Source organism: Fukomys damarensis, unplaced genomic scaffold, assembly GCF_012274545.1.
Source record: "Fukomys damarensis isolate Sample0158 unplaced genomic scaffold, DMR_v1.0_HiC HiC_scaffold_16, whole genome shotgun sequence".
Classification (NCBI taxonomy): Eukaryota; Metazoa; Chordata; class Mammalia; order Rodentia; family Bathyergidae; genus Fukomys; species Fukomys damarensis.
In genome coordinates, this window is record NW_022900928.1 from 1,229,856 (window position 1) to 1,254,461 (window position 24,606).

At 37.3% G+C, this 24,606-nt stretch overlaps 1 protein-coding gene across 1 annotated transcript in view; it reads left to right on the top strand.

The window, feature by feature from the left end:
* The window catches only part of Ccdc73 (coiled-coil domain containing 73), a 121,330-nt gene that overhangs the window by 39,174 nt on the left and 57,550 nt on the right, over window positions 1-24,606 (top strand). Inside the window, exons 4-6 of the mRNA XM_010640401.3 lie at window positions 10,706-10,777; window positions 14,963-14,998; window positions 16,283-16,357. Coding sequence (XP_010638703.1) covers window positions 10,706-10,777; window positions 14,963-14,998; window positions 16,283-16,357 — 183 coding nt within the window. The remainder of the gene's footprint in view (window positions 1-10,705; window positions 10,778-14,962; window positions 14,999-16,282; window positions 16,358-24,606) is intronic.

Consider the following 24,606-nt stretch of genomic DNA (forward strand, 5'->3'; position numbering starts at 1 on the left):
TATTTGGGGCTAGAGCCTTATTTGGAGAAGGCCTCAGGAAAATTTCAGCTAAAATTTTTGATGACATTTAGACTCCTTGAAAACTGGGATTAAAATTTTTCTTTAGGTATTTTGATGTTGTAACACTTGAGGATAACACTGAAAATGTCTTTGTGTTATTTTATATCCAAGAAATATACTGTGTATTAATGGGAACAGGATGTCTTGAAAACTGAATATTCAGAAATAGTACCATGTTATACCAGGTTGCTGCTATGTGAGGTAACCAAACTGACAGTATAGCAGAGGCTCTGATTTTCTGTGTAGCCGTGTCTGTACTGAAGCATTTTTGATGGTGCCTTCTTATACATTCCCATCCAAGTGTTCTCACCAGCTGAAAAGTGAAAACTTACAGTGATGGCCCTTCTCCTCCTCACTCAGCAATATTGAAAGAGGAGCTTAGGGTAAACAGATGAGAATCAGAATTCAAATGACAGGGTTTAGACCTAAGTAGAAATGTTTGGAAATTTGAGGCTCAACAGACCCACAATGTTATGCACAGTATGGGAATGAAACCAGAGCTGGGTAATTGAGGTGTTACAGACCTGTCCGTGGAAAGAACAGGTAAATTCTCAGTAAAAACCAAAGCTCAAAGCAGTTTTCAAACTGTACAATCATACCTGTTTTGGATTGTTTGTTTGCTTATTTTGAGATTGGGATATTGCTATGTTGTTCGGGTTGTTCAGCTCCCAGGCTCAAGTGATCCTCCAGCCTTGGCTTCCTGAGTAGCTGGATCTTCAAGTGTGTGCCACTGCACCTGAGTGTGTCTTGCTCATGGACAGGGAAGACCAAATATATAACATTACCACAATTCCTATGTTAATCACTAAGTTTAATACAATCTAATTTAAAGTGCTAAGAGCATGTTTGGGACACTTAGACTGATTCCAAGATTTATGTGGCAATAAAAATGCAAGAGTGGTTGGGAAAGTTTAAAAAAAGAGGATAAGATAGCCATAATTGATTCTTAAACATATTATTAAACTATAATAAAATAGCTTTGTTGTATACATGAATGGTTACTTGGTGGAACTAAATATAGAAAACAAAATATGTCAGATAATTAATGAATGATAAAGGTGGCTTTCAAATCAACAAGGAAGGCTATAGTATTCAATAAATGGTATTAGAACTGAGCTTATAGACAAGATTGTCATAGATTTCCCCTTTGGGTTAATAGGAAGAGTATCAGGTTAAAAAAAAAGTTTATGCAGGGACAACATTTATTAGAAACAGAGATCAGATTGCTGATCCTCCAATGCCAGGAAGGTGAGATTCAGGAAAGTGGCTTGGACATCAGATCTCCCTCTGGCCTGCCTGGGCCCAGTCCATGGGTCCAGGTAGCTGCACCCTCCCTTGCGGGTGCTGCCATTGCTGCTCCAGCTCCAGGAAGGTAGCTGCAAGGGCACCACTGAGCACCTCCCCGCCGCTCTCAGACCTCCTGATTGTGCCAGTCCTTGGACCCACTCCACAGAGGCATAGCTGATTATAAAGGGTAATTTTCTGAGCTCCCAAATTTGAACATCTTTAAAGAAAGGGTGGGGGAAACCTGTAGTAGAACTGTCTGGAGTTCAACCCTTCAGGAGGTCAGGGAGCTCAATTTGGGCCTTGCAGCCTGAGGTTAGTCTGCGTCACGGGGGTCTGCCATCGGCTAGCTGAGATAGGGGGATTTGGTTCTGCACATGGTTGCATACAATACGTATTATGACATCAGAGATATAGTCTGAAAGAGGCCCTTCAAAGTCATTTTTTGTCCTTTTCTTTCTTTTCCTCATTCCACTCTGTCAGTTCTTTTTTCTGTCCTCTTTCACGAATTCAGTCTCTTGCTCCACCATATTGGCCCTCAATCTCCCTTTCTGTTCCTGCTCCTGCCCTGACCCAGGTTTTTTCTTTTAACATTTTTTCTTTTTTCTTAATGTTCTTTTTTTCTATTATTGTGCTTCACTCAAGGGTCAGTAGTTTCAAGAGAAAGTGAGTCCCTATTGCTGTTAAGGGGATATATTCTTGTCCTTACACTTGTACTCTGTCTATCCCTTTTGAGTTTAGCAGTTTCCTAAAGATTGTGTGGTCATTCTGTGTCCTCTGGCTTCACTTGAAACCTTCTCCAGTTCTTTTCTTATTTATTCTTCTCATCCTAACGCTGTCTAAGCCCCCATCCTAAATGGTAAATATGCTGTGTTGATGAGTTTGTTCACTGCAAACATATTTTGGGCTGCTTCTTGATTTTAATTTAATTCACATGGTTTAAAGGTGATAGATTATTGACCATGACAAGTGGTCAATTTGTAAGTAGTGATTGATCCTATTGTGTTGCTGATTGTATCAATTGGGATAAAGAATAGGGATTGATTTGACAAGTTGTTTTCTCTGATATTGTGAAAATAAGAATGTCTATGAGTCGTTAGAGAATCAAAAGCTAAAATGCAATGATATCAGTAAGATTTAATAACCCAGAGATTGAATCAAGGACAACCCAACAGCAAAAATAAAAATGAGAAAAGACTTAAGCAAGACATAAACACAGACTTCCAGTTCACCAATCGCAAACAGTAGGGCAAAGGAGGATGAAAAGTCTGATAGTGAACCACCAGGACACTCAGAACTCCCAGCACAGGAAGTATCAAAACAGATCAGTCAGGCTGTAGAAAAATTCAAAACAGAAATAATTTCCCAGATAACCACAGAGATGGTGAGCAAAATGAGTCTCTGTTCGAGACTCTAGAACAGAAACTGACAAAAAAATAGATGAGCTCAGACCATGATAGAAGCCATGAAGGCCCAGCATAAGAAAGAAATGGAACCTGAGCGCCCAACATAGGAAAGAAATGGAATCCATTAAACAGATTCAAACAGATATCCAGGAGATTAAAAACTCTATTGAAAGTGTACGCAACAGAATAAAAGAATGTGAAGATAGAATCTCAGATAAGGAAGATAGGATAGCACACAGTGACGATGAAGAGAGGTGTCTTAAAAATAGTATGGGATCATGAGAAATCGATCCAACAACTCCTAGATGATGCAAAGAAGAATAACATAAGACTGATAGAAACCCATGAAGTAGCAGGAGAAAATGCAAGCGACTTAAAAAAGCTGTTCACAGAATTAATGACAGAAAACTTCCCAAACAGAGGGGAAGAATTTTACATACAGAGAAGTGAGGCATATGGGACTCCAATTAGCCATGATCAAAAAGGAAATCTACACCTAGACATATAATAGTCAAGATCCCAGAAACCCAACAGAAGAACAAAATACTGCACGCAGTTAGAGAAAAGAAACAAATCACATGCAAAGGAAAGCCCATCAGAATCACAGCAGACTTTTCAACACAAACCCTCAGGTCAAGGAGAGCCTGGAGTGAGGTATTTCAAGTCCTAAAAGAAAACAGCCTCCAACCTAGACTGATGTATCCTGCAAAACTCTTTCAAAATGGATGGGGAAATAAGATACTTCCATGACAAAGAACACCTGAGAAACTTCATGAATACCAAACCAGCACTACAAGGAATTCTAAACAATATCCTAGAAAAACACAATGAAGGTCACAACACCATGAGGCCCAACAGAGCAAATCAATTAGGCAAGGCAAGAAACTAAAGGGAGAGGGGGAAAAATTAAAAAGAGTCAACAAAAGGACAATAATATGACCATAATAAGTCAGTACATATCAGTTATGACCATCAATGTCAATGGCCTCAATTCACCAATCAAGAGAAACAGACTGGCAGAATGGATTAAGAAGCAAAATCCAACGATATGTTGTATACAATAAACACACCTATTGCAAAAAGAAGCCCATAGACTGAAAGTGAAAGGGTGCAAACAATTCTCCATTTGACAGGAGCCCAGAAAAAAGCAGGGGTAGCAATTTTATTCACAGACAAAATAAATTTCAAACCAAAACTGATTAAGAGAGACAAAGAAGGCCACTACATCCTTGTAAAAGGAACAATTCAAGAGGAAGAGATGATAATCATAAATATATATGCAACAAATATAAATGCCTCCAACTATATAAAACAAATATTAAGTAACATGAAAAACCAAATAAGCACTAATACATTTGTAGTGGGGGATCTAAATACCCCACTGTCACAAATAGACAGATCATCTAAGCAAAAAATCAACAATGAAATACTAGAACTGAACCAAGCTTTTGAATGCATGGACTTATTAGACATCTGTAGAGTGTTCCACCCCACAAAATCAGAATATACATTCTTTTCAGCTGCACATGGGTCATTCTCCAAGATAGATCACATACTAGCTCACAGAACAGGTTTGAATAAGTGTAAAAGAATCGAAGTTATTCCCTGTATATTATCAGATCACAGTGCAGTAAAGCTGGAGATCAATAGCATAAGAAACTGTAGGAACTTCACAAAAACACATGGAAATTGAACAACACTCTCCTGAACAATCAATGGATCACAGAGGAAATAAAAGAAGAAATCAGACAGTTTTTATGAATAAAGGAAAACGCCAATACAATGTACAGGAATCTATGGGGCACAATGAAAGCAGTTCTACATGGAAAATTCATAGCAGTGAATGCCCACACTAGGAAAACAGAGTTAGCTCAAATAAACAACCTAATGATGAATCTTAGACTCCTAGAAAAAGAAGAGCAAGAAATACCCAAAGCTTGAACAAGAGAGTAAATTATAAAGATTAGAGCAGAAATCAATGCATTGGAAACTAAGAAAATGATTTAAAAAATAAATGAATCAAAGAATTGTTTTTTTGAAAAAAATAAATAAAATTGATAAACCCTTAGCAAACCTTATCCAAAAAAGGAAAGAAAAGGCTCAGATCTATGCAATCAGGAATGAAAAAGGTGGAGTCACAACAGATCCAACAGAAATCCAGAGGATCATTAATACCTACTTTGAAACCTGTACTCTAATAAAATGGAAAACACAGAAGAAATGGACTGATTTCTAGATACTTATGAATTACCAAAGTTGAACGAAGAAGATAAAAAAATTTTGAACACCCCAATTACAATCAGTGAAATTGAAAATATAATTAAAAACTTACCAACAAAGAAGAGCCCAGGTCCTGATAGATTCACTGCTGAATTTTACAAGACATTTAGAGAAGAACTACTGTCATTACTCTTCAAACTTTTCAATGAAATTGAAAGGGAAGCACTACTTCCAAATTCATTCCTGGAAGCAAGTATCACTTTGATTCCAAAACCAGGGAAAGATGCAACTGAAAAAGAGAACTACACACCAATCTCCTTAATGAACTTAGATGAAAAAACCCTCTATAAGATAACTAGCAAACAGAATACAGAGGATCATCAAGAAGATCATACATTCTGACCAAGTTGGGTTTATTCTAGGGATGCAAGGATGGTTCAACATATGTAAATCAATAAATGTAATACACTGTATTAACAAGTCAAGGACAAAAACCACGATCCTCTCGATAGATGCAGAAAAAGCATTTGACAAAATTCAACACCCATTCATGATAAAAACCCTGCAATAAATTGGAATGGATGGTCTATATCTCAACTTAATAAAGGCTATCTGTGAAAAACCAATAGCCAACATCATATTAAATGGCCAAAACCCGAAAACCTTCATGTTCAAATCAGGAACAAGACAAGGATGCCCACTATCACCACTCCTCTTCGATATAGTTCTGGAAACATTAGCCATAGCAATTAGACAAGAGAAATAAAGCAATAAAGATAGGAAAGGAAGAAGTTAAACTGTCATTATTTGCTGACAATATGATACTCTACATTGAAGACCCAAAAAATTCCACCAAAAGACTTCTAGACTTAATTGACACTTTTAGCAGAGTAGCAGGTTACAAGGTCAACACTCAAAAATCAATAGCCTTCTTGCACACAAATAACAGACTCACTGAGAGAGAAATTAGGGAAACAATTCCTTTCACAATAGAATCCAAAAAATGAAGTAGGAATCAACCTAATGAAGGAAGCCAAAGACCTCTCTACTGAAAATTACAGCACTCTGAAAAAAGAGATCGAGGAGGATATAAGAATATGGAAAGATATCTCCACTCCACGTAGGAAGAATCAGCACAGTGAAAATGGCCATACTACTGCTATACAGATTCAATGCTATGCCAATTGAAATTACAACACTATATTTAATTCATTTGGAACCATAGGAGATCTAGAATAGCACAAGCCATCCTAGGCAACAGACACATGGCAGCAGGTATAACAATTCCCAATTTGAAACTAAACCACAAAGCCACTGTGATAAAAACAGCATGGTACTGGCAAAGAAGCAGACCTGAGGATCAGTGGAACAGACTGGAAGACAGAAAAACAACTCCAGATGTAGTCAGCTACCTCATCTTTGACAAAGGAGGTGACCATCTCCACTGGAGGAAAGAGAGCCTCTTTAATAAATGGTGTTGGAAAAACTGGATTTCAACCTGCCAAAGATAAAAACTAGACCCTTATCTCTCACCATGCACTAAAGTAAAATCCAAGTGGATTAAAGATCTAAGTATTAAAACAGAAACACTAAACTTGCTGGAAGATAAGTTAGGCAGAACTCTTGAAGATACTGACACAGGAAAAGACTTTATGAACAAATCCTCAGTAGCACAGGAAGTAGCATAAAGAATCAACAACTGGGATCTCATCTTATTAAAAAGCTTCTGCACTGCAAAGAAAGCAGCAACAGAACTAAGAGACAACCTACAATGTAGGAAAAAATTTTTACCAGCTTTTCATCAGACAAGGGACTATTATCTAGAATATATAAAGAACTCAAAACAATTAGTCCCCCCAAATATAAAGACCCAATTCAAAAATGGGCATCTGAAATGAACAGACATTTCTCAAAGAAGTAAAAGCAGCAAGTAAATATATGAAAAAATGTTCCACATCACTGGTCATTCGAGAGATGCAGATGAAAACAACACTGAGATTCTACCTCACCCCACAAAGAATGGCTACTATCAAGAAATCACATAATAACAAATGTTGGTGGGGTTGTGGGGAGAAAGGAACCCTTCTCCATTGTTGGTGGGAATGCAGACTGGTGCAACCACTATGGAAATCAATATGGAGATACCTCAAAGAGCTGGGACTAGAGGTTCCATTTGACACAGACATAGCTCTGCTGGGTATCTTTCCAAAAGAATTAAAAGAATCATATCACAGTGATATATGCACACCTATGTTTATAGCAGCACAGTTTGTAATAGCTAAAACATGGAAACAGCTCATTTGCCCATCAGTTGGAAACTGGATAAAGAAGATGTGGTTTTTCTATAAAATGGAATGCTGCTCAGCCATAAGGAATGAGAAGTTAGAGTCATTCATAGGAAAATGGATACATATTGAGGATATACTCCTAAGTGAAATAAATAAGTCACACATGTGTAAATGTCAAACAGTTTCTCTGGTGTGAAAAACTATAGTAGTACAGAAGATCCTAATGAGATAATTAACAATGTTAAATAGGAAGAAAAGGGCTAAAGGTGTAGGGAAAGTGGGAAGGCTAGGGGAAAGGGAATAAGGGAAAAGAAAAAAATATGAGAAAATGGAAACAAAATGTTCATAAATGGGGAGGGAGAAGGGGGTGAAGGGAGCGCAGGGACAAGGGGAAAAATGAGAACCAAGACCTGTCATGTGAAGGTACAGGATCCCAGTAATGAATGTAACTGTACTGTATACCTAGAATGTACCAGTAAACTCAATAAGAAGGAAAAAAAAATAGAGATCAAAGAGAGAGGTATTAGGAAGTTGCTGATTATTAAAATATCAGGAGTAAGAAAGTTTACCAGGCACTCTCTTAAATTTCTTTTGCTACATTAGTATATATGATCTTTTTTATTAAGGCATAAAATATTTAACCTGTTTCCGTTCAGGTTCTTATGTATATTGTACATAAAGTGAATTCTATGTATATATGTACTCACATATAAGATGAATAACATAAATCCCAGCACTCTGGGAAGCTGAGTCAGGAGGAACACAAGTCCTGGGCAACTTGGTGACTTAGCAAGAGACACTGTCTCAAAAATAAAAAAGAAGAAAGGACTAGGATATATCTTAGAGTGAAGGCACTGGATTCAATCCCTAATGCTGAAACAAAAGGTACAATAAATAGTGTATTATATGTGTAGTTACTGGATGTGGTACCATAAAGGAGAAAGTAAGATTTCTGTCTTGGAGACCTAAAGGTAACGTTCGCAAGCTGGAGCAAGTTGAGCCCATGGATTGTGAGATGCCCACTGTCAGTAGCTTACTGACTCTGAGGAAGAGGCTTCAAATATTTAGAAAAATTTTTCTCTGTAGGTTTGAGGATAAAATGAGAAATGGGTGCATGATTTCCTCCTAGGGCAATTACTGATATGTCCACTTAACTTTTCCCTTTGTGTTCTTAGAACAGGACTGTTATTTCTCCAGTGTCCTATCTGGTTATATACGTCTACAGGTGGCTTTACCGAGGCACTCCCTCTTCCTGCTGATAACTGCAGTGGGAGTGTTTAGTTGTTTTATCAGTGAGGTCCGCAGGTTATTAGTAGCTTTTATTCTAAGCCTTTTTGAAAATCTGGATTTGGGTTCTGGTTATAGAGTTCATTTCCATTTCAGTGCTTGTTGTATATTAAATTCTCTGTTTTTGGATCTGAGGCTGGTCACAAAAAAAGGAGAGAGCTGGAGGTCAATTCTGTCCCCAAAGAACTCATTCCGGAAGTCTCCAATGGACTCCTTCATTCTTCCCCTCTTTGGGGGCAGGACTAGAGTAAAGTCTATTCTACTTTCATAGTAGGAACTTGGGGCATAGCTTCTAATAGATTTTGCCCAACACTTACAGCTTTTCTAAATCCATTTCCTATGCAGTTGGAGATTTTCCTAAGCTATTTTCTCATTTTGTCTTTCTCATTCCTTTGTTTTCATCAGAGAATATGAGCCAATTGGTACAGACCTGGGAACAGGCAGTATTATTTTTTAAAGTTAGCTATCGTACTTAAAATATTTTCAAGTAATTATGAACTTTTGAAAAACAAGGAGAAAAAGTGTTCATGTTATACTATGTGCCTCAGTATGGAATAATAATTATATAGTCATAATAGTGTAAATACTGATTGTTGATTTCAGGCACAATTTTGATATAACTGCTAGAAGACTAGGAGGAGATTTAAAGTTATGGCTGTATAAGAAAACTAAACTTACAGCAGGAGGCCAATAGATAAACTTTTTAACTTCTCAGTTTAATTTACTGGTACATGTATGTAGTACATAGTGTTTACATTCCCTGGAGGAGGCTGGTGCATGTACATAACACATCCAGTTCCTTTTTTTCATCTCTTTTTCCTTCCCTCCCTCTCCTCCCCCATCTCTTGATTTCCTTCCCTACTAAGAACAATCTATCTCCTTACTTCCTATCATCTATCTTTTATTTTGCTGTTTATTTTTACTCTGGGTTTCTCATGTAAGAGAATCTGTGTGATATTTAAGTTGTGTGTCTGATTTACTTCATTTAACATCATGATGCATCTACTTTCCTACACCTAACTGAAGTTTATCCTTCGTTGTGGCAGAGTCGTGCTCCATGGTGTATAAATACCTTTTTAAAAAAATCCATTCATCTGTTGGTGGACATATGGACTGCTTAAGAGAATAACTTTTAAAAGTGCTAAATCAATGTATCATTTAGGAATCTTGAGGCAAATAACAAAAATTTGAAAGTGTATGGACATGATGGTACCCACTGTAATCTTGATCACTTGGGAGGTTGAAGCAGGAGGATCACAAGGTGAAGGCCAACCTGGCTGACTTAGTGAGACTCTGTCTCAAAATAAAAAGTAAGGGTTGGAGATGTAGCTCAATGGTACAATGCTTCTCTAGCACATAAATTGCCCTGGATTGAATCCCTAGTACTGCACTTGGAAGGAAAAAAATCAAAGTGGTTACCACTCTTAGACTTTTTTTCTAAGTGATGAAGATTATTAACTTTGATAAAGTAGGAGAAAAGTATAAAATCTTCTTGATCTAAAGGATAAAACATGCAACTTCCTCTGTAAAGGACTCTGCCATAAAGGATAAATGCAGTTTTTTTTAATGCCCCATGGTAGCTTTGATTTTGCCAAAGGAAATAATATTTCAAACTTAAAAGATGTATACATTGCCATGTGAATATTTGTGCATTGATAATACAAATGGTTTCTCTGAAAACACTAAGACTATAGTCAGGTTGTGCATTAAGATTTTTTTTCTGGTACCAGGGATTGATCTCAGGGCCTTGCATTTACAAGGCAGGGCGGCACCCCTGAGCTGAATCCCTGGCCCTAAGATTATTAATTTTAATGCTTTTAGTTAAAAGGTATTTTCCTGAAGAAAGCTTTAAAGGCTAAGAAAAAAATATTATGGTGCTGGAGATTGAACGCAGAACTTTAGCTGGGCTAATGCTGTACCAGCTCTAGATCAAAAGTTTAGACAGCAGTGTAATGTTTATCAGGAAGAAGAAACTGGACACAAAATGTTTATATGATGATTCTATGACAAAAAATTATAAAATTGTTTTTTAAAGTTGTATTTCAAGAGTATACAGTGCAAAAAGTGCCTTAACTTTTATTTCATTTGTGAACCCACCTAAGATTTAAAACTAATAATATTGTTAGAATTTATTTTAACTTCTCATAATTTTTAAAATAGGAAACTCTTCAGAATCAAAAGGAAGCATTAGTAAAGCAACACAAAGAAGCATCGGAAGTTTTTAAAAAGCAGGTAATTTCACAAACTATACAGTTTTAAGTGCTGTTTTCTTCCTCTCCCATGAATATTATGACAAGCTATTTTCCATACTCATGGAAGACATATGCAAAAGTAGGAAATGAACTGTTATTTTGAGTCATGACTGACAAGACCATAAAGGAAATTGGAAATTCTATTTTCTTTTTTTTCTTCCTTTTATTGAGTTTATTGGTACATTTAAGGTATACAGTACAATTACACTCATTATCGGGATCGTGTACCTTTACATGACAGGTCTTGTTTCTCATTTTTTTCCCCTTGTCTGTGCCCTCCCTTCATCCCCTCCTCCCCTCTCCATTTACAAACACTTTATTTCCATTTTTTCATTTTCTCATATTTTTTTCTTTTCCCTTATTACCTTTCCCCTACACTTCCCATTTTCCCTACACCTTTAGCACTTTTCTTCATATTTCACATGGTCCATTATATCATTAGAATCTTATGTACTATTATAGTTTTTCCCACCAGAGAATCTATTCGGTATTTACACATGTGTGACTTATTTATTTCACTTAGGAGTATATCCTCAATATGTATCTATTTTCCTATGAATGAATCTAATTTCTCATTCTTTATGGCTGAGTAGGGGAATACTATTTCCTTATTGAGGAGGAGATATGATCTTACTGATCCTAAATTAAGTGAGTAAAGTGCATGCTCCTTTACCACACTCAGAGTCGTAACAATGATGAAGGATTGAGATACATGTAGGCATATGTAAAGGCTGAGGAGAAGTGGCTACCACACACTGAATCCTCTGTAAATATCAACCACCAGATACTAAGAAAGACTATAGAAGATTAAAAAAAAGGTTTTGAAGAAATAACTAGCAACACTTCTAGTTAATTTGAGTTCTGTAGCTTTACTTGATTGCCTCAAATTTCTCTTCAGTCCTAGTTAGATAATATTAGTTTAAGAAAATGTGTTCATGTAAAATATCCTCTGGAAGTTTTTTCTTCCTTTCTTTTCCTCTTTTTTATCTTCATCTCCATACAAGTGTGTATTTGGAAGAAGAAATGCACTTAAGGAAATAACTCTATACAATTATATCAGTCCTGGGTTAAAGTTATTGATAATTTACATCTAAGTATGAATTTGCCTCAACAAATAACAGACTTTCTTCCTTTAATCTGAAGTAGGACTAACCAAAGTTATGAGAGTTTTAAAGAAAAGGTAAGAGACCAGAAGCCAAAAGTGTAGCATATTTGTCTAGGAAAAACTAGTCTATGCCTCAGCCATCATAAAAGGTTTTGGGCAATAATATGCAGATACTTGAAAGTGTGAGGAGAAATGCGCTTGTCTTTTTGTTTGTTTTTGCATTTTATTTTTGGAAGTATCAGTTAGGGTTCACTTGAAGAACAGAAAAAAATATATATGGATTTGGAGGGTGAACTTACAGTGGCCACCTGCAGAATTAGGTGTGGGAGAATGCAAAAGGTCCATCCATCTGTCTGCACACTAGAGAGCTGGAGGGTCCAGTCAGAAGTTAACATCTGGAGCTTACTGCAGAGTTCTGTGGAGTCTATAACAGGAAGCTGAAGGATCTGTGCTGGAAGACTGCAGAGAGTCATCCAAAGGTGATGGCAAAGACCAGAGCTCCTCAAAAGAAGCAGAAGCTAGACTTCCTCCTTTCCCTTTTTATTCCATCCAAGCTGCAAGCCTACTGGTTGGTGTCACCCACATCCAGAGCATCTTCTGTCTTCAGTAAGTCAGTCATCCAGACATACCCAGAGCTGGACTACACTGATCTTCTAGGTGTTTCTTATTCAAGTTGACACAGTGATTAACTGTCACACTGGGGATCAAACCTAGAGCCTTGCAACATGCTGGGCAAGCACTCTACTCCTGAACTATGTCCTTAGCTCTGTATTTGTTTTAAGTAAAGCATTTCAGAATACAAGGAAGACATTGATATGTCAACTTCATTGGATTAAGAAATGTCTAGTAGATTAGATATTAGATTATTGTCCAAGTGGATCATACAAGTGTTACCTTGGGTACTAAATATGGCCCCTACCTCCTTCTTCTCTGCTATCCTGCTCTGCTTCCCAGCTGCCATAAACTAAGAAGCTTTGCTCCACCATGCCCTTCCACCATGATGTTCTTGCCTGGGAGCCAACTCATTATGGACTGAATCCCCCCAAACCATGAGCCAAATTAACCCGCCCTCCTTTAAATTGTAGGTGTTGGGCATTGTGTCTTAGCAACAAGAAAGCTAACTAATATGGAAAATTGATAGCAGAATAATGACTATACTTAATCATTTGGTTTAGAATCCTTCAGAACTATTTTTTTTTTGAGGAATTTGGAAAGATTTAGAGATGCAGATTAGAGAAGCCAGAGAATGCTATAAACCTAAAAACAGAGCTTGATGAGTGATTCTGTTTGGAGCTCAGAACACTAGAATATTGGTAGGAATGTGGGCAGTAAAATTCAGGCTAAGTAGGTTTCAAGGACTCCATTGGCAGCTGGACTAGAAGTCATGTTTGTGACACTCTGGAAGAAAAATTGTCTACCTTCTACCCATATCCTGAGACGTCATAGAACACTGAGATTAAAGGTCATGGACTAATTAATCTGGTGGAGGAAATTTCAAGACAGATCAACATTCAGGATACAACATGGGTACTGCTGGCTGCTTTTAGGTAAAGTTATAGTGAAAGTTGGGGGAAAAAGATAGAACAGAAAAATTTGAGGCTTAAATTTTGGTCTGGAAGGAACCATTTGCAAAGTTGGGGCCAAAAGAGGTGTGGTGCTGAAGAGAATAGTGCCATTAAAAAGGAACCAAGTACTTTGTATAGGAACAAGCAGAAAGATGTCTTGAAGGCATCTCAAAAATTTGCAAGACCCTACCCAGCACAGGCTCAAGGGTGCAAAAATGTAAACCTTTCATTTGAGAAGATTGTCCATGGGCCCAGATAATGGATCTATAGTGTGCCCTGTTGAATTTCAGTCTTGCTTTGATGAGACTCTGTCCTTCTTTTCCTCTCTTTTAGAATGGGAATGTGCTATTCTACCTGGAGGTTATTAACTTGTTCTTGATTTTACAGAGGTTCACAGCTAAGAGTTTGTCTTAGGTCTCAGAAGAGACTTGCACTTGTACTTTTGAAAAATGCTGAAACTGTTGAGACTTTGGGGTTCTAATTGTAGGCAGGATAGTTGTATTATGTTAGGCAGAATTATTAATTTATTATGGTGTGTATTTGGAAATTAATACGGTTTAAGGAGATGTGTTTAGGTGTGAAGTTGACAAGGAGTGGAATGTGACCATTAATCCTGACATGTCACCTTTATTGGATTAAGACACATGTAACATATTAGGTGGGTCTTGGAGGTGTGACCTTGGGTACTATATGTTGTCCCTTGCCCCTTCCTCTCTGGCATTGTTCCTATGCTCTGCTTCCTGGCTGTCATGAACTGAGCAGCTTTGCTCCTCCATACCCTCTGTCAGGGTGTTCCCACCTGGACAGCAGCCAGCCCTGGACTGAAACCTCTGAAACCATGAGCCAAATTAAACCTCTCCTCCTATAAACTGTGGGTGTTAGGTGTTGTGGCTCAGTAATGAGAAAGGTAGCTGATCCAGCTGAAGAGGATAGAGGGACATTCCAAAGAAAATTTTCATTTCTTGCCAGTTTGGCAAGAAATCCTAGCACTATCCTATCCTGGCACTGCTTATTTTATGATTTTTCTTTGGCATATGTATTTTAGGTTGTCAGTTATAGAGTGTTTATATTTCAAAAGGTTATTTATTTTCCTGTCACTTGTATTTAAATTTTTTTCAGTACGTAAATACTATGTAAATACAAATGGTGCTAATTTCATAAATTTTTACCTTCAGAATATGACACACAAGGGATACACTATCATGTGGTAGTATGATAAAATATTCAGACATTTAAGACAACTTATGGAAGGGAAAACTAAACTGTGAGGGATGATTAGTGTCTCTAAGGGTAATTAATTTGTTCATTTACATTGTTGACTGGCATTTTCCCCCTCTTGTATCCTCATGCTTTATCTTCTGAATGTAGTGGTAGCATACTCACATTATATTAAATTCAAACAATATGGAAATGTAAAATGTTTCTCTTTTCTTACTGACCAGCATAAATCACTAACAGTTTATTCTACTTGTATTTTAATTTTTAAAATTACCAGTTGCAAATGAAGATGTATGCCTTGGAAGAAGAAAAGGTATTTGTTTATTTTTAATTTAATTTAAATCATACCTAAATGAACTTAATTATTATTTGTTCACTATAGTAGAAAAGAATATCAGTAACAAACTACTGAAAATATTTATTGCTTAAAATCTCAGAAACAGAAAGGACCTAAGGTAATTAAGTTATTTGACCTCTGTCATTTTACAGTTGAGAATACTATGCCAAGGCCTAACAAGATTAAATGACTTGCTGTGACAAAGTTGGTTCTAGAACGAAGATTTTTTTCAGCTCCCAAATAAGTTTTTCCATTCTACTATAATGTTTTTATTAAATATATTTTAATCCTTTTCACTGTAGTTATCTTTTTAAAAAAACACTGAAATGACTTGCACCCGCACTACCATTTGGGAAAGAACATATGTCTCTCAACAAATCTAGAAATGTAGTGGGCTGGGGATTTAGCTCAGTGGTTCTGCCACATGCCTCACAAGCTAAGATCACCAATATAAAAAAAAAAATCTAGAAATGTATCTGGAACTAAATATTTTCTCTACCTATTTTACATATGTATCCCATAATATATAATTTATAATATTGATAATTCATAGCTTATTAATTTTAGCAAAAAAACTTATTAAAAACTTTTCTATCCTTATATTTATTATACAAATGCACTCATACCCTACTAATTGGAAAATAATTAGATCTCTGTATCTATGGGTTTCATATCATACATTCAACCAACTGCTCACTGAAAATACTAGGGGAGAAAAGGTTCATGTGTACTGGACATGCACAGATTTTCTTCCTATTATTCTGTGAACAGTGTAGTATGACAGCTATTTACAAAGTATTTGTCTCTGGTAAGTAATCTAGAGATGATTTAACATATATGGGAAGGTATGTGTAGGTTATATGCAAATACTATGCCATTTTATATAATCAAACTTAAGCATATTCAGATTTTAGTATTTATGAAGGTCTTGGAAGAAATTCCTTGCAGATTCTGGAAGGTGAGTATATATTTATTCTAGCGTTAAGAATTAAGTAATTATGTAGTGTCTGTAAGTTTTCCTAGGAATGCTTTATTGATAAAGTGATTTGTTGCTATGTTTCATTTCATGATAATTATAATTATATAAAGGTGTTATTGTAACTTTTGCTATTTTGAAGCCATTAGAAATGTAGTTTGTCATGTAGGTACAAGTTAAAGCCTTTGAAGTATTAGGCCTGAAGTAGAGACTTTGATTCTTGAGCTCTTCAATTTTCCTTCGTATACATTAGAAAGTATTAAAATATAGTTTTTTCTCTGAAGGGAAAATATCAGCTTGCTACAGAAATAAAAGAAAAAGAAATAGAAGGATTGAAGGAAACATTAAAAGAGCTACAGGTAATGTAATTTAGTATTACTTAAAAAGTAATTTGCTGGAAAAAAGCAATTTGCCATTTTAGCATAATATCAGCAAACACTATTAAACATGTAAGCTAGCAAAGCTGACAAAAACTCATATTCTGATACATTACATAACTTAATAGATTTTAATGTGAACCTTATATGTCAAATGAAGATTTTTGCTTCATCTTTTATTTAAAAATATTTAAGTAACTTTATTATTTTTAATAGTAATACAGTTATAATTTTTAATACTTTATGGATGAGGAAAACAAGTAAGGCTTATATAGTATTATTTATTTACCTATGGTCTTTAAAAATTAAAACAAAACAAAACAAAACAAAAGATTAGAGGGCCAGATGTGGTGGTGCAAGCCTGTAATCCAACACTCAAGAGATTGAGGCAGGATCACCACAAGTTGGAGGCCAGTGAGTGAGTTCACGGCCAGCCTGGACTATATAGCAAGACCCTATCTCTAAATAATAAATGAATCAGTACATAAATGGAAACAAATATGACAAAGAGTTGAAATAGTTTAATCGAATCTTTACTATTGTGTTTATTTTCTGCAAATACAAAGACTAAGAAAATATCACCTTTGCCCTTGTTCAGTCTCACAGGAGACACAGAACTGCTCTAGTAATGATGACTTAGTTATGTTTATTAGGGCCTATTGTGTGCTAGCACTTTCTTCAGCACAGGACACAGCAGTGGGAGGAAGACTCCTCTGCCCTTGTGGAGATTGTGAAAGAGTAAGATGAAGTAAAAGTGAAGTAAACATTGTCAGGGTAGAAGATACTCTTGTGATTTCAAAGTATTATTCTTAGATAAAAGCTAGCCTTCACTAAAATTAAAAACTTCTGCCCTTCAAAAGACACTCTCAAGAAAATAAAAGACTGCTTTTCAAAATGTATTAAAAAAAAAAAACCTCTTAAAAACCCAAGTATAAGCAAGCAACCCAGTAAAAAACAGGTTGAAAATAGATCTTTTTGCTCTTTCTTCTTGTAGTATTGGGGGTTGAACCCAGAGCCTTCACAGTGAGCTACATTCCCCAGTCCTTGTTATTTGTTTTTATTTTGAGTTAGGGCCTTGGTAGGTTGTTGAGGCTCAAACTTTGAATCCTTCTGCCTCAGACTCCTGCATTACTGATTACAAGCATTCAGCACTCAGGCCTGGCTAAAACGGGCCAAAGATATGAACAGACACCTCACCAAAAGAGATGCACATACAGGTGACATAAGCATATGAAAAGATGTCCCTTTTCATATGTCATCTAGAAAGCATGAATTAAAACACTGAACACTGCTGCGCACCAGAAAGAATGACCCACTTTGGAGCACCAACACCGCAGATGAAGAAGAGGACGGGGAGCAACAGGAGCTCTCTGTGCTGCTGCTGGGAGAGCTCAGTGGTACAGCCCCTCTGGGAGTCATTTTGACTATTTCTCACAAAGCTAAACACGACTCAGCAAATCACACTGCCTGGTATTAATCCAGATGAGCTGAAAAGATGTGCACAGGGACACTTGCTGCAGCTCGGTTCGTATTGCAGGCCTCGGAGCCATCAGAGTATTTCAGTGGGAACAGATGACGGAGTGGGAGTACTGCAGACTCTGGAATGTCATAGCGTTAGAGGAAATGAGCTGCCCAGCCATGGAGGACAGAGAAGCTTTAGACGCATATTACCAAGTGATAGAGAGAGAGAGAGAGGCTGATCTGAAGAGGCTGCATGATTCCAGATCTCTGACCTTCTGCAAAAGGGAACACTTTTTATTGTGGAAAACAGTAAAATGATCAGTGTTGCCAGAGGTTAGGGAGAAGGAAGGAGGGATGAACAAGCAGAGCATGAGGCATTGTTAGGACAAGGAAAGCGCTGCATGGCACAGGCATGGTCACAAGTGTCCAGAGCCACAGCATGTGCAGTACCTGGTGTGTGGACTTGGGGTGATAATGACGCGTCTCTGTGGGTTCAGTAATTGTAACAAGGTGCCATTGTGGTGGGAGAGGACCATGGGAGGCTGTGTGTGTGTGATTTAGAAATCTGCGGGGCATCCCTGCCTTCCTCTCAGTTTTGTTGGAAACTTAAACATTACCTGCTAAGTCTTAAAAAGCATCCTAAATCCTACAAGCTTTCTGAATGCAATTTCAGTCATGATTTTTATTACCAGAATATGTGTCCTCTTTTTCTTTCTTTCTTTTTTAAAATTTACAACATTTTTTTCGGCAGGGTGAAAAATTAATATTTTATTTGTTTTTGAAAAATGTAAGCCATTATCCTTTCAAGTAACCTCCCTCAACAAAGTTTGTATTTTCTCCTTTGTGACTTGTAAGAAGGTAAGTTTTGGATCTTTTCACTGGCCTACATGTCCCAATTTTAGTATATGTGCTGCCAAAGTGAGCACTGGCCTACATGTCCCTATACTTTCCCTCCCTCCCTCTTACCCTGCCTCCCTGCTTTCTTCCCTTCCTTTTCTTTGTTTCAGTACTGGGGATTGAACTCAGGTCTTTTTGCAAACAGTGAGCAACATTTCCAGCCTTTTACACAACTTTTGTTTTAAAATTTCAAGACAGGGCCTTGCTGAGTTGTCCAGGCTGGGTTCAAACTTGTGATCTTCCTGTCTCAGCCTCCCAGAGTGCTAGGATGATAAACATGCACCATACCTGGCCTCTACATCTTTACATCTGTGAACTTGAGACATTTTGTGTAATTTCTTTGGACCTATCTTCTAGTTCACTGATTTGTCAGGTATGTTTTGTCATATTTTTCTATTGAGCTGTTTTTTCATGACTATATTTTTCTTTTTTGGAAGTTTTATTTGGTATGTTTTCATATCAGCTTTTTTACACCATCTTATACTTTTCTCGTACTTTTTATTATATCTTATGTCTTTGATCATTTAAAACAATTTTATAGTATCATTGAATTGTGATTATCTCTGATTATTTGGGGATGGTTAACAAATCTTCCTCCTTGCAGTTTCTGCTTGCTGATCCTTTCTCATTGTCGATCTTCCTTTTTAATGTGGCTCATAAATTTTAAATTGTGAGTTCCTCTAGAGTGGAAGATGAAATTTTATGGTGAGGCTGTGTTGCGAATTCTTTATGCAGAGCTCCTCTAGGTTTGCTTCTGTACTGAGCCTTGAAGATGCTGCTGAACAGTCCCCAGCTGGTCCATTAATTTATTGTCTGAGGGTGTGTGCATCTTCTATATTAGCTCTTCACTCCTTCTTGTGCTGCACACTGAGGGTTTCAGTTTCCTGTAGGATAACTTCTGTTTTTGAGCCAGAGACCCAGGTGGAACCACACTTCTTTGAGTTGGTGGTTCCATTTCTGCAGTCCTTTCTCAGGGACAGCAGTTTGTCTGGGCTCTTTCTTTGTCCCCCAGATCCCTTGGCTCTGTGCCATGCAGGGTTCTGGGATCACCAAAGCTTCAGCTTGCATACTTTCAGCGTTCACTTTGGATTTCTTTCTTGTTTCAGGCATTTGGGAATGTCTTTGCCTTTCTTTTGAACTTAAGGTATATATTACTTTTTATTAATGCTACATTTTTCAAACATTTTACATCAGTTCATTCCACGATGTTTTTAAAGTTACTTAATTTTTTTCTTTTGAAACTATCGTAAACTTACAGAGAAGTTGGAAATACAATACACAAATTACTTTTCCCAAGTAATTGGAGAAGCATTTGCCAACCTGATGCTGCATCAGCCTGTTACTGTAGTGTGTATCTTCCTTGCAATCAGGGACATTCTCCTATAAAACTGTAACAAACCATCAAAATTGAGATGTTAACATTGGTGCCTAACTATAGTGTCCAGGACTCATTAGCTTTTCACCAGTTGTTCCAATAAAGTATTTTATAGCAGAAGGATCCAGTTTAGTATACAGTGTTGCATTTAGTTCTCATAGTTCTTTCATTTCTTCTAGTTTGGAGGAGTTTCCCAGTGTTTGCTCAGTTTTTATGACATTGACACTCTTGAACATTACAGACTAGTTATTTTATAGAATATTCCTTAATTGCTGTTCGTATGATGTTTCCTTTTGATTAGATTCGATTTTTGTATCTCTGGCAAGACTATTATAGAAGTAATGCTGTGTTCTTATTAAATTATATCATGTAATTCATGCTTTCAGTTTGTTTCATTATTGATGTTCACTTTGATAATTAAAGTGCTGACATGTTTCTCCTTTGTAAAGTTACCCTTTACTTCTTTGTAATTAGAGTATTTGGTAGGGAGGTACTTTGAAACCATATAAATATTTCATTTCTCACCAAACTTTTAATGTTTATTTTTATATCATTATAAACTTAGTTTCTTATTCAATGGATTAAAATCTATAACTGTCATTTATTTTTGTGCTCAAATTATTCTTGGTTTGGCCAGCAATAATTCATTTAAGCTGGGTTTTTAGTCTTTCTGACACGATTTCATCATTGTTTTAGTATTTTACAGCTTTTGTTCTTTATTTTTTTGTACCAGGGATCAAACTCAGGACCTTGTGCTTGCAAATCAGGTGGCGGCACCACTGAGTTAAATCCCCAGCCCTAGTATTTTCCAGCTTTCAAATAAAAATCAAATATGCCAGGATCATGGTGTACTTTACCTGACTTTGACTCGGAATAAACCATTTATCCATATTGAACTGGCACCTGAAAGGTGGTACATAGAAAAAAGGTGGTACATAGAAGATGAAATCAGGGCATTGTCCCAGTCAGGGCTGTGAGGCCTCAGTGCTTCCAGGAGCTCCAAACAGAACTGGGGGATACATGCAAGCATTTATAGGCATGTGCGTGCACACACACAGGCATCCTTTATTTCTCTGTTAGTCTGTGTAGACTGAAAACCTTTCATTCATAGTGTGTCCAAGCATGGTCTCCAAGCACAAGGGGCAGTTACTTTCTTTCTTTCCTGTCTGTTCTTCTCATTCAAGATATCCAATTTTCATTATTGTTAGTATGTTTACATATTTGATAAATCTTCCTGTGTGTAGTTGCTTAGTTTTTCTGATGTCTGCTCCTCCTTCATGTGAGTGTCAACCTTGCCCAGTGTGGATTTGGACGCTATCAGAAGAGCTATGTTGCCCTTTTCCTGGGTTCACCTGGACTGCTCTCTCTCCTTCCGTCCCTCCCTCCTTTCCTCCCTCCCTTCCTTTTTCCCCTCCTTCCTTCCTCCCTTGTGCTGGGGGTTGAATCCAAGCCTTCACTCTTGCTAAGCACATATCGTCCTGCTGATCTGCACCCCCCACCGCAGAGGATCCTCCTCCCTGGGGACCCCCATCCTCTGTCAGGCTGGTTCCTATTCTGCAATGCTGTGGCCATCACTTCCTCACCACTTTGGCCCAGATCCTCGCCTTGTTCTCCCTCACCTAGTGGACTTGGACCCAGATTGCTGTGAAAGAGAAAAGGGTTCAATGTTTTTAACATTGTATTAAAGTAACATACAATTAATGAGAAAATTAGTAGGAAAATAAAGTTTGCTCTAAAGATGTGCTTTTAGTGAACTTTCATTACATTTTTTCATAAAGTGTGATATAATCATTAGGAAGGTGTCTGTCATCTTTGAAATTTCCTTCTATAGTTCATTAGTATCACTATAGTTTTGTTTCTTTACTAGACATATACCTGTATCTGCTATTATAAATCAATGTGTACGTGATTTTTAGGATTAAAAAACAAAACATTAAATATAACATGCATAAAAAGTTTGCATGTCAGTCTAATTATCTTACTTTCAAATTCAACTTTGTGTCAGAAAAGCAGCCATGTGGTACTTTTATAAATTAGGCATTGCTCTAGAGGCATTGATAAAGTAGAGCTATGGATTGCAACTCAGGAGGACTAGAACATAAAGGTTATGGTGTCTGAAAAGCAGTGGTCTCAGGTAATTTGGCAAATTTTCTCTACATCTATTAGTTTTATCTACGGCTAATGGTAGGAGATAATATTAAATAATAGACTAATAGTCCCTTTGTCTTTCGAGTTAAAAATTTTCTAGATGACCTATGTTTTACTTTGCTTCTATTCTGTATGCCTTATAAACACTCTGCTTTCATGCAGGCATATGTTTTTAAAATGTGATCTGCATAGCAATGACCTCCAAATGTGTATTTCTAATTCTGAATTCAGCCTGGATTAACTATTTGATGTCTCTGCCTAGACCTCTAAAAAACATCTCAAACTTGAAATGTTTAAAACCAAATTCCTGTAATTCCCCCTTCTGAAAATTAGCTTCTTCCTGCAGAGTGCATCTAGTATCTGGCTACTCGTCATTACATCTGCTACTTGTACTCCGGTCCTGTTTACCATCTCCTTTCATCTGGATTATTGCTGTATTCTGTTAAGTGGTTCTCCTGCCACCTCTTTTGTTTCCTTCTTGTGTTCATGTATCATCACAGCTATTCTTTAAAAAAACTGCCTCTTACTGGGGACCCCTGAAGTGTTACTGGAAACCTCTGCAGTAGGCTCCAGTCTCCTACTCAGTATATGATGCCGGCCTGATGGGGGGGGGACCCCTAAAAGACAGAACTGAGAGACAGAAAGCAGGAAGCAGGACACCAATGCTGGTGCAACCGACAAAAGCACTGGCCAGCAAGCCACTGATTTTTATTGTTAATCAACTGGGATAAAGGAGAGCTACATGCAAGGATAGCAGTATGTGTAAAGATGTGCAGTCTGTGCTGTTTCTATGGAAATTAATGTAAGCAAGGCTCGCAAAAGACAAGACAAATCATTTTTGAATTAGGAAAGAAATAGACAAAATATATGGTTGTAATTACAACACTGTCCAAGTTAGAAGGTTTTAGTTGTGGAAATAGAATTTGAGTGTGAGTTACTCTGACCTCAGCATGTAGGCTTCAGCTGACTCTCTTCTGTAAACAGCCAATTGTGGGGTTAACTCTTTACCATTTGTACTGTTTACATCCTGCTTTGGGCATAATCAATATTGCAGTCTCCTGCAGCCTGTGTTGCCTTTGTGCTTGGAACTCTCTGGTGGCTTCCTTTCTCATTCCTTACAAAATCTAAATCCCTGTGTTATGATTTAGGTGTAAGATGTCCCCCAAAAGTCTCATGTATGTCAAAGTGAGGTTTTCACAGGGTGACTGTGTGACAAGGGCTCTAAATTCATCAAGTGGGTTAATCCCTCGATGAGACCATGATCTGCTAGCATTACTGGGAAGTGGTGGAAAATTAGTAAGTTGTGCCTCCTTGAAAGGAGCAGGTCATGGGTGTGGCCTCAGGGACTACATCTGGTCTACAGCCCTTTCCCTTCTGTCTTCCAGTGCTTCTCTTCACACCCTTCCACCATTTTTCTGCCTTACCATAGGTGGTTTGAAACTTCTTAGACCATCAGCCAAAATAGATCTTTCCTCCTCTAAGTTGTTCTTCTCAGGTTTTCGGTTATGGCTGCAGAAAGCTGACCAACACCTTGCATGCATCACAGGATCTATACTGATTTGGGTCCCCCACTTCTCTTACCCATCTCTGAACTCATCTTTGGCTGTTGTTCTCCTGCTTACTCCTTTCCAGCCATGTAGACTTCCCTGCTATCCTTGAACACTGCAGTGTTATCCCTGTAGGGCTTTGTACCGGCTGAAACAGTCAAGTCTGGTCTCAGGCTGAAATAGTCAAGGTGCTGTCTCAGAAAGGTCTTTCCTGGGCATCCTCTGAAACCCCCTTCTGTCATTTATTATTTTTCTTTAGAACTCATCAGTATTAAATATAACATTTATTTAATTTATTTCTATTGCTCATGGTTTGTCTTCCTGAAAATCTAAGCCAGTGTTATACCCTGACTATCTATATCAATATTTTTCCTACACTGAGCAGTCAATATTTGTTGAAGGAAGGAATCATACATTACCCAACCCATCAAGATGAACTAAAAACATTGACTTGTTCATGGCAGTAAGTTAAAGATTTTGTTTCTTAGGAAATGTGAAGATTATTTTATTTTTGTGTAAAATTTAACCCAGGTGTGGTGGTGCACACTTGTAATCCCAGCACTTGGAAGACTGAGGCAGGAGGAGTGCCATGAGTTCAAGGCCAGCTTGAACTACAGTGAGACCCTGTGCTCCCCAAATTAACAAATATATGTATGGTTTAAAAAAATGAGCATTCATAAACAGCTGGTTGGAGTTTAACTCAGCCACTCTGGAAGACTGTGTAACAACTTTTAAAAGCCTACAAAGTAAACAGATGTTAGAGATGCTACTTCTTGGGATTTATCCTGATAAAATGAACAACT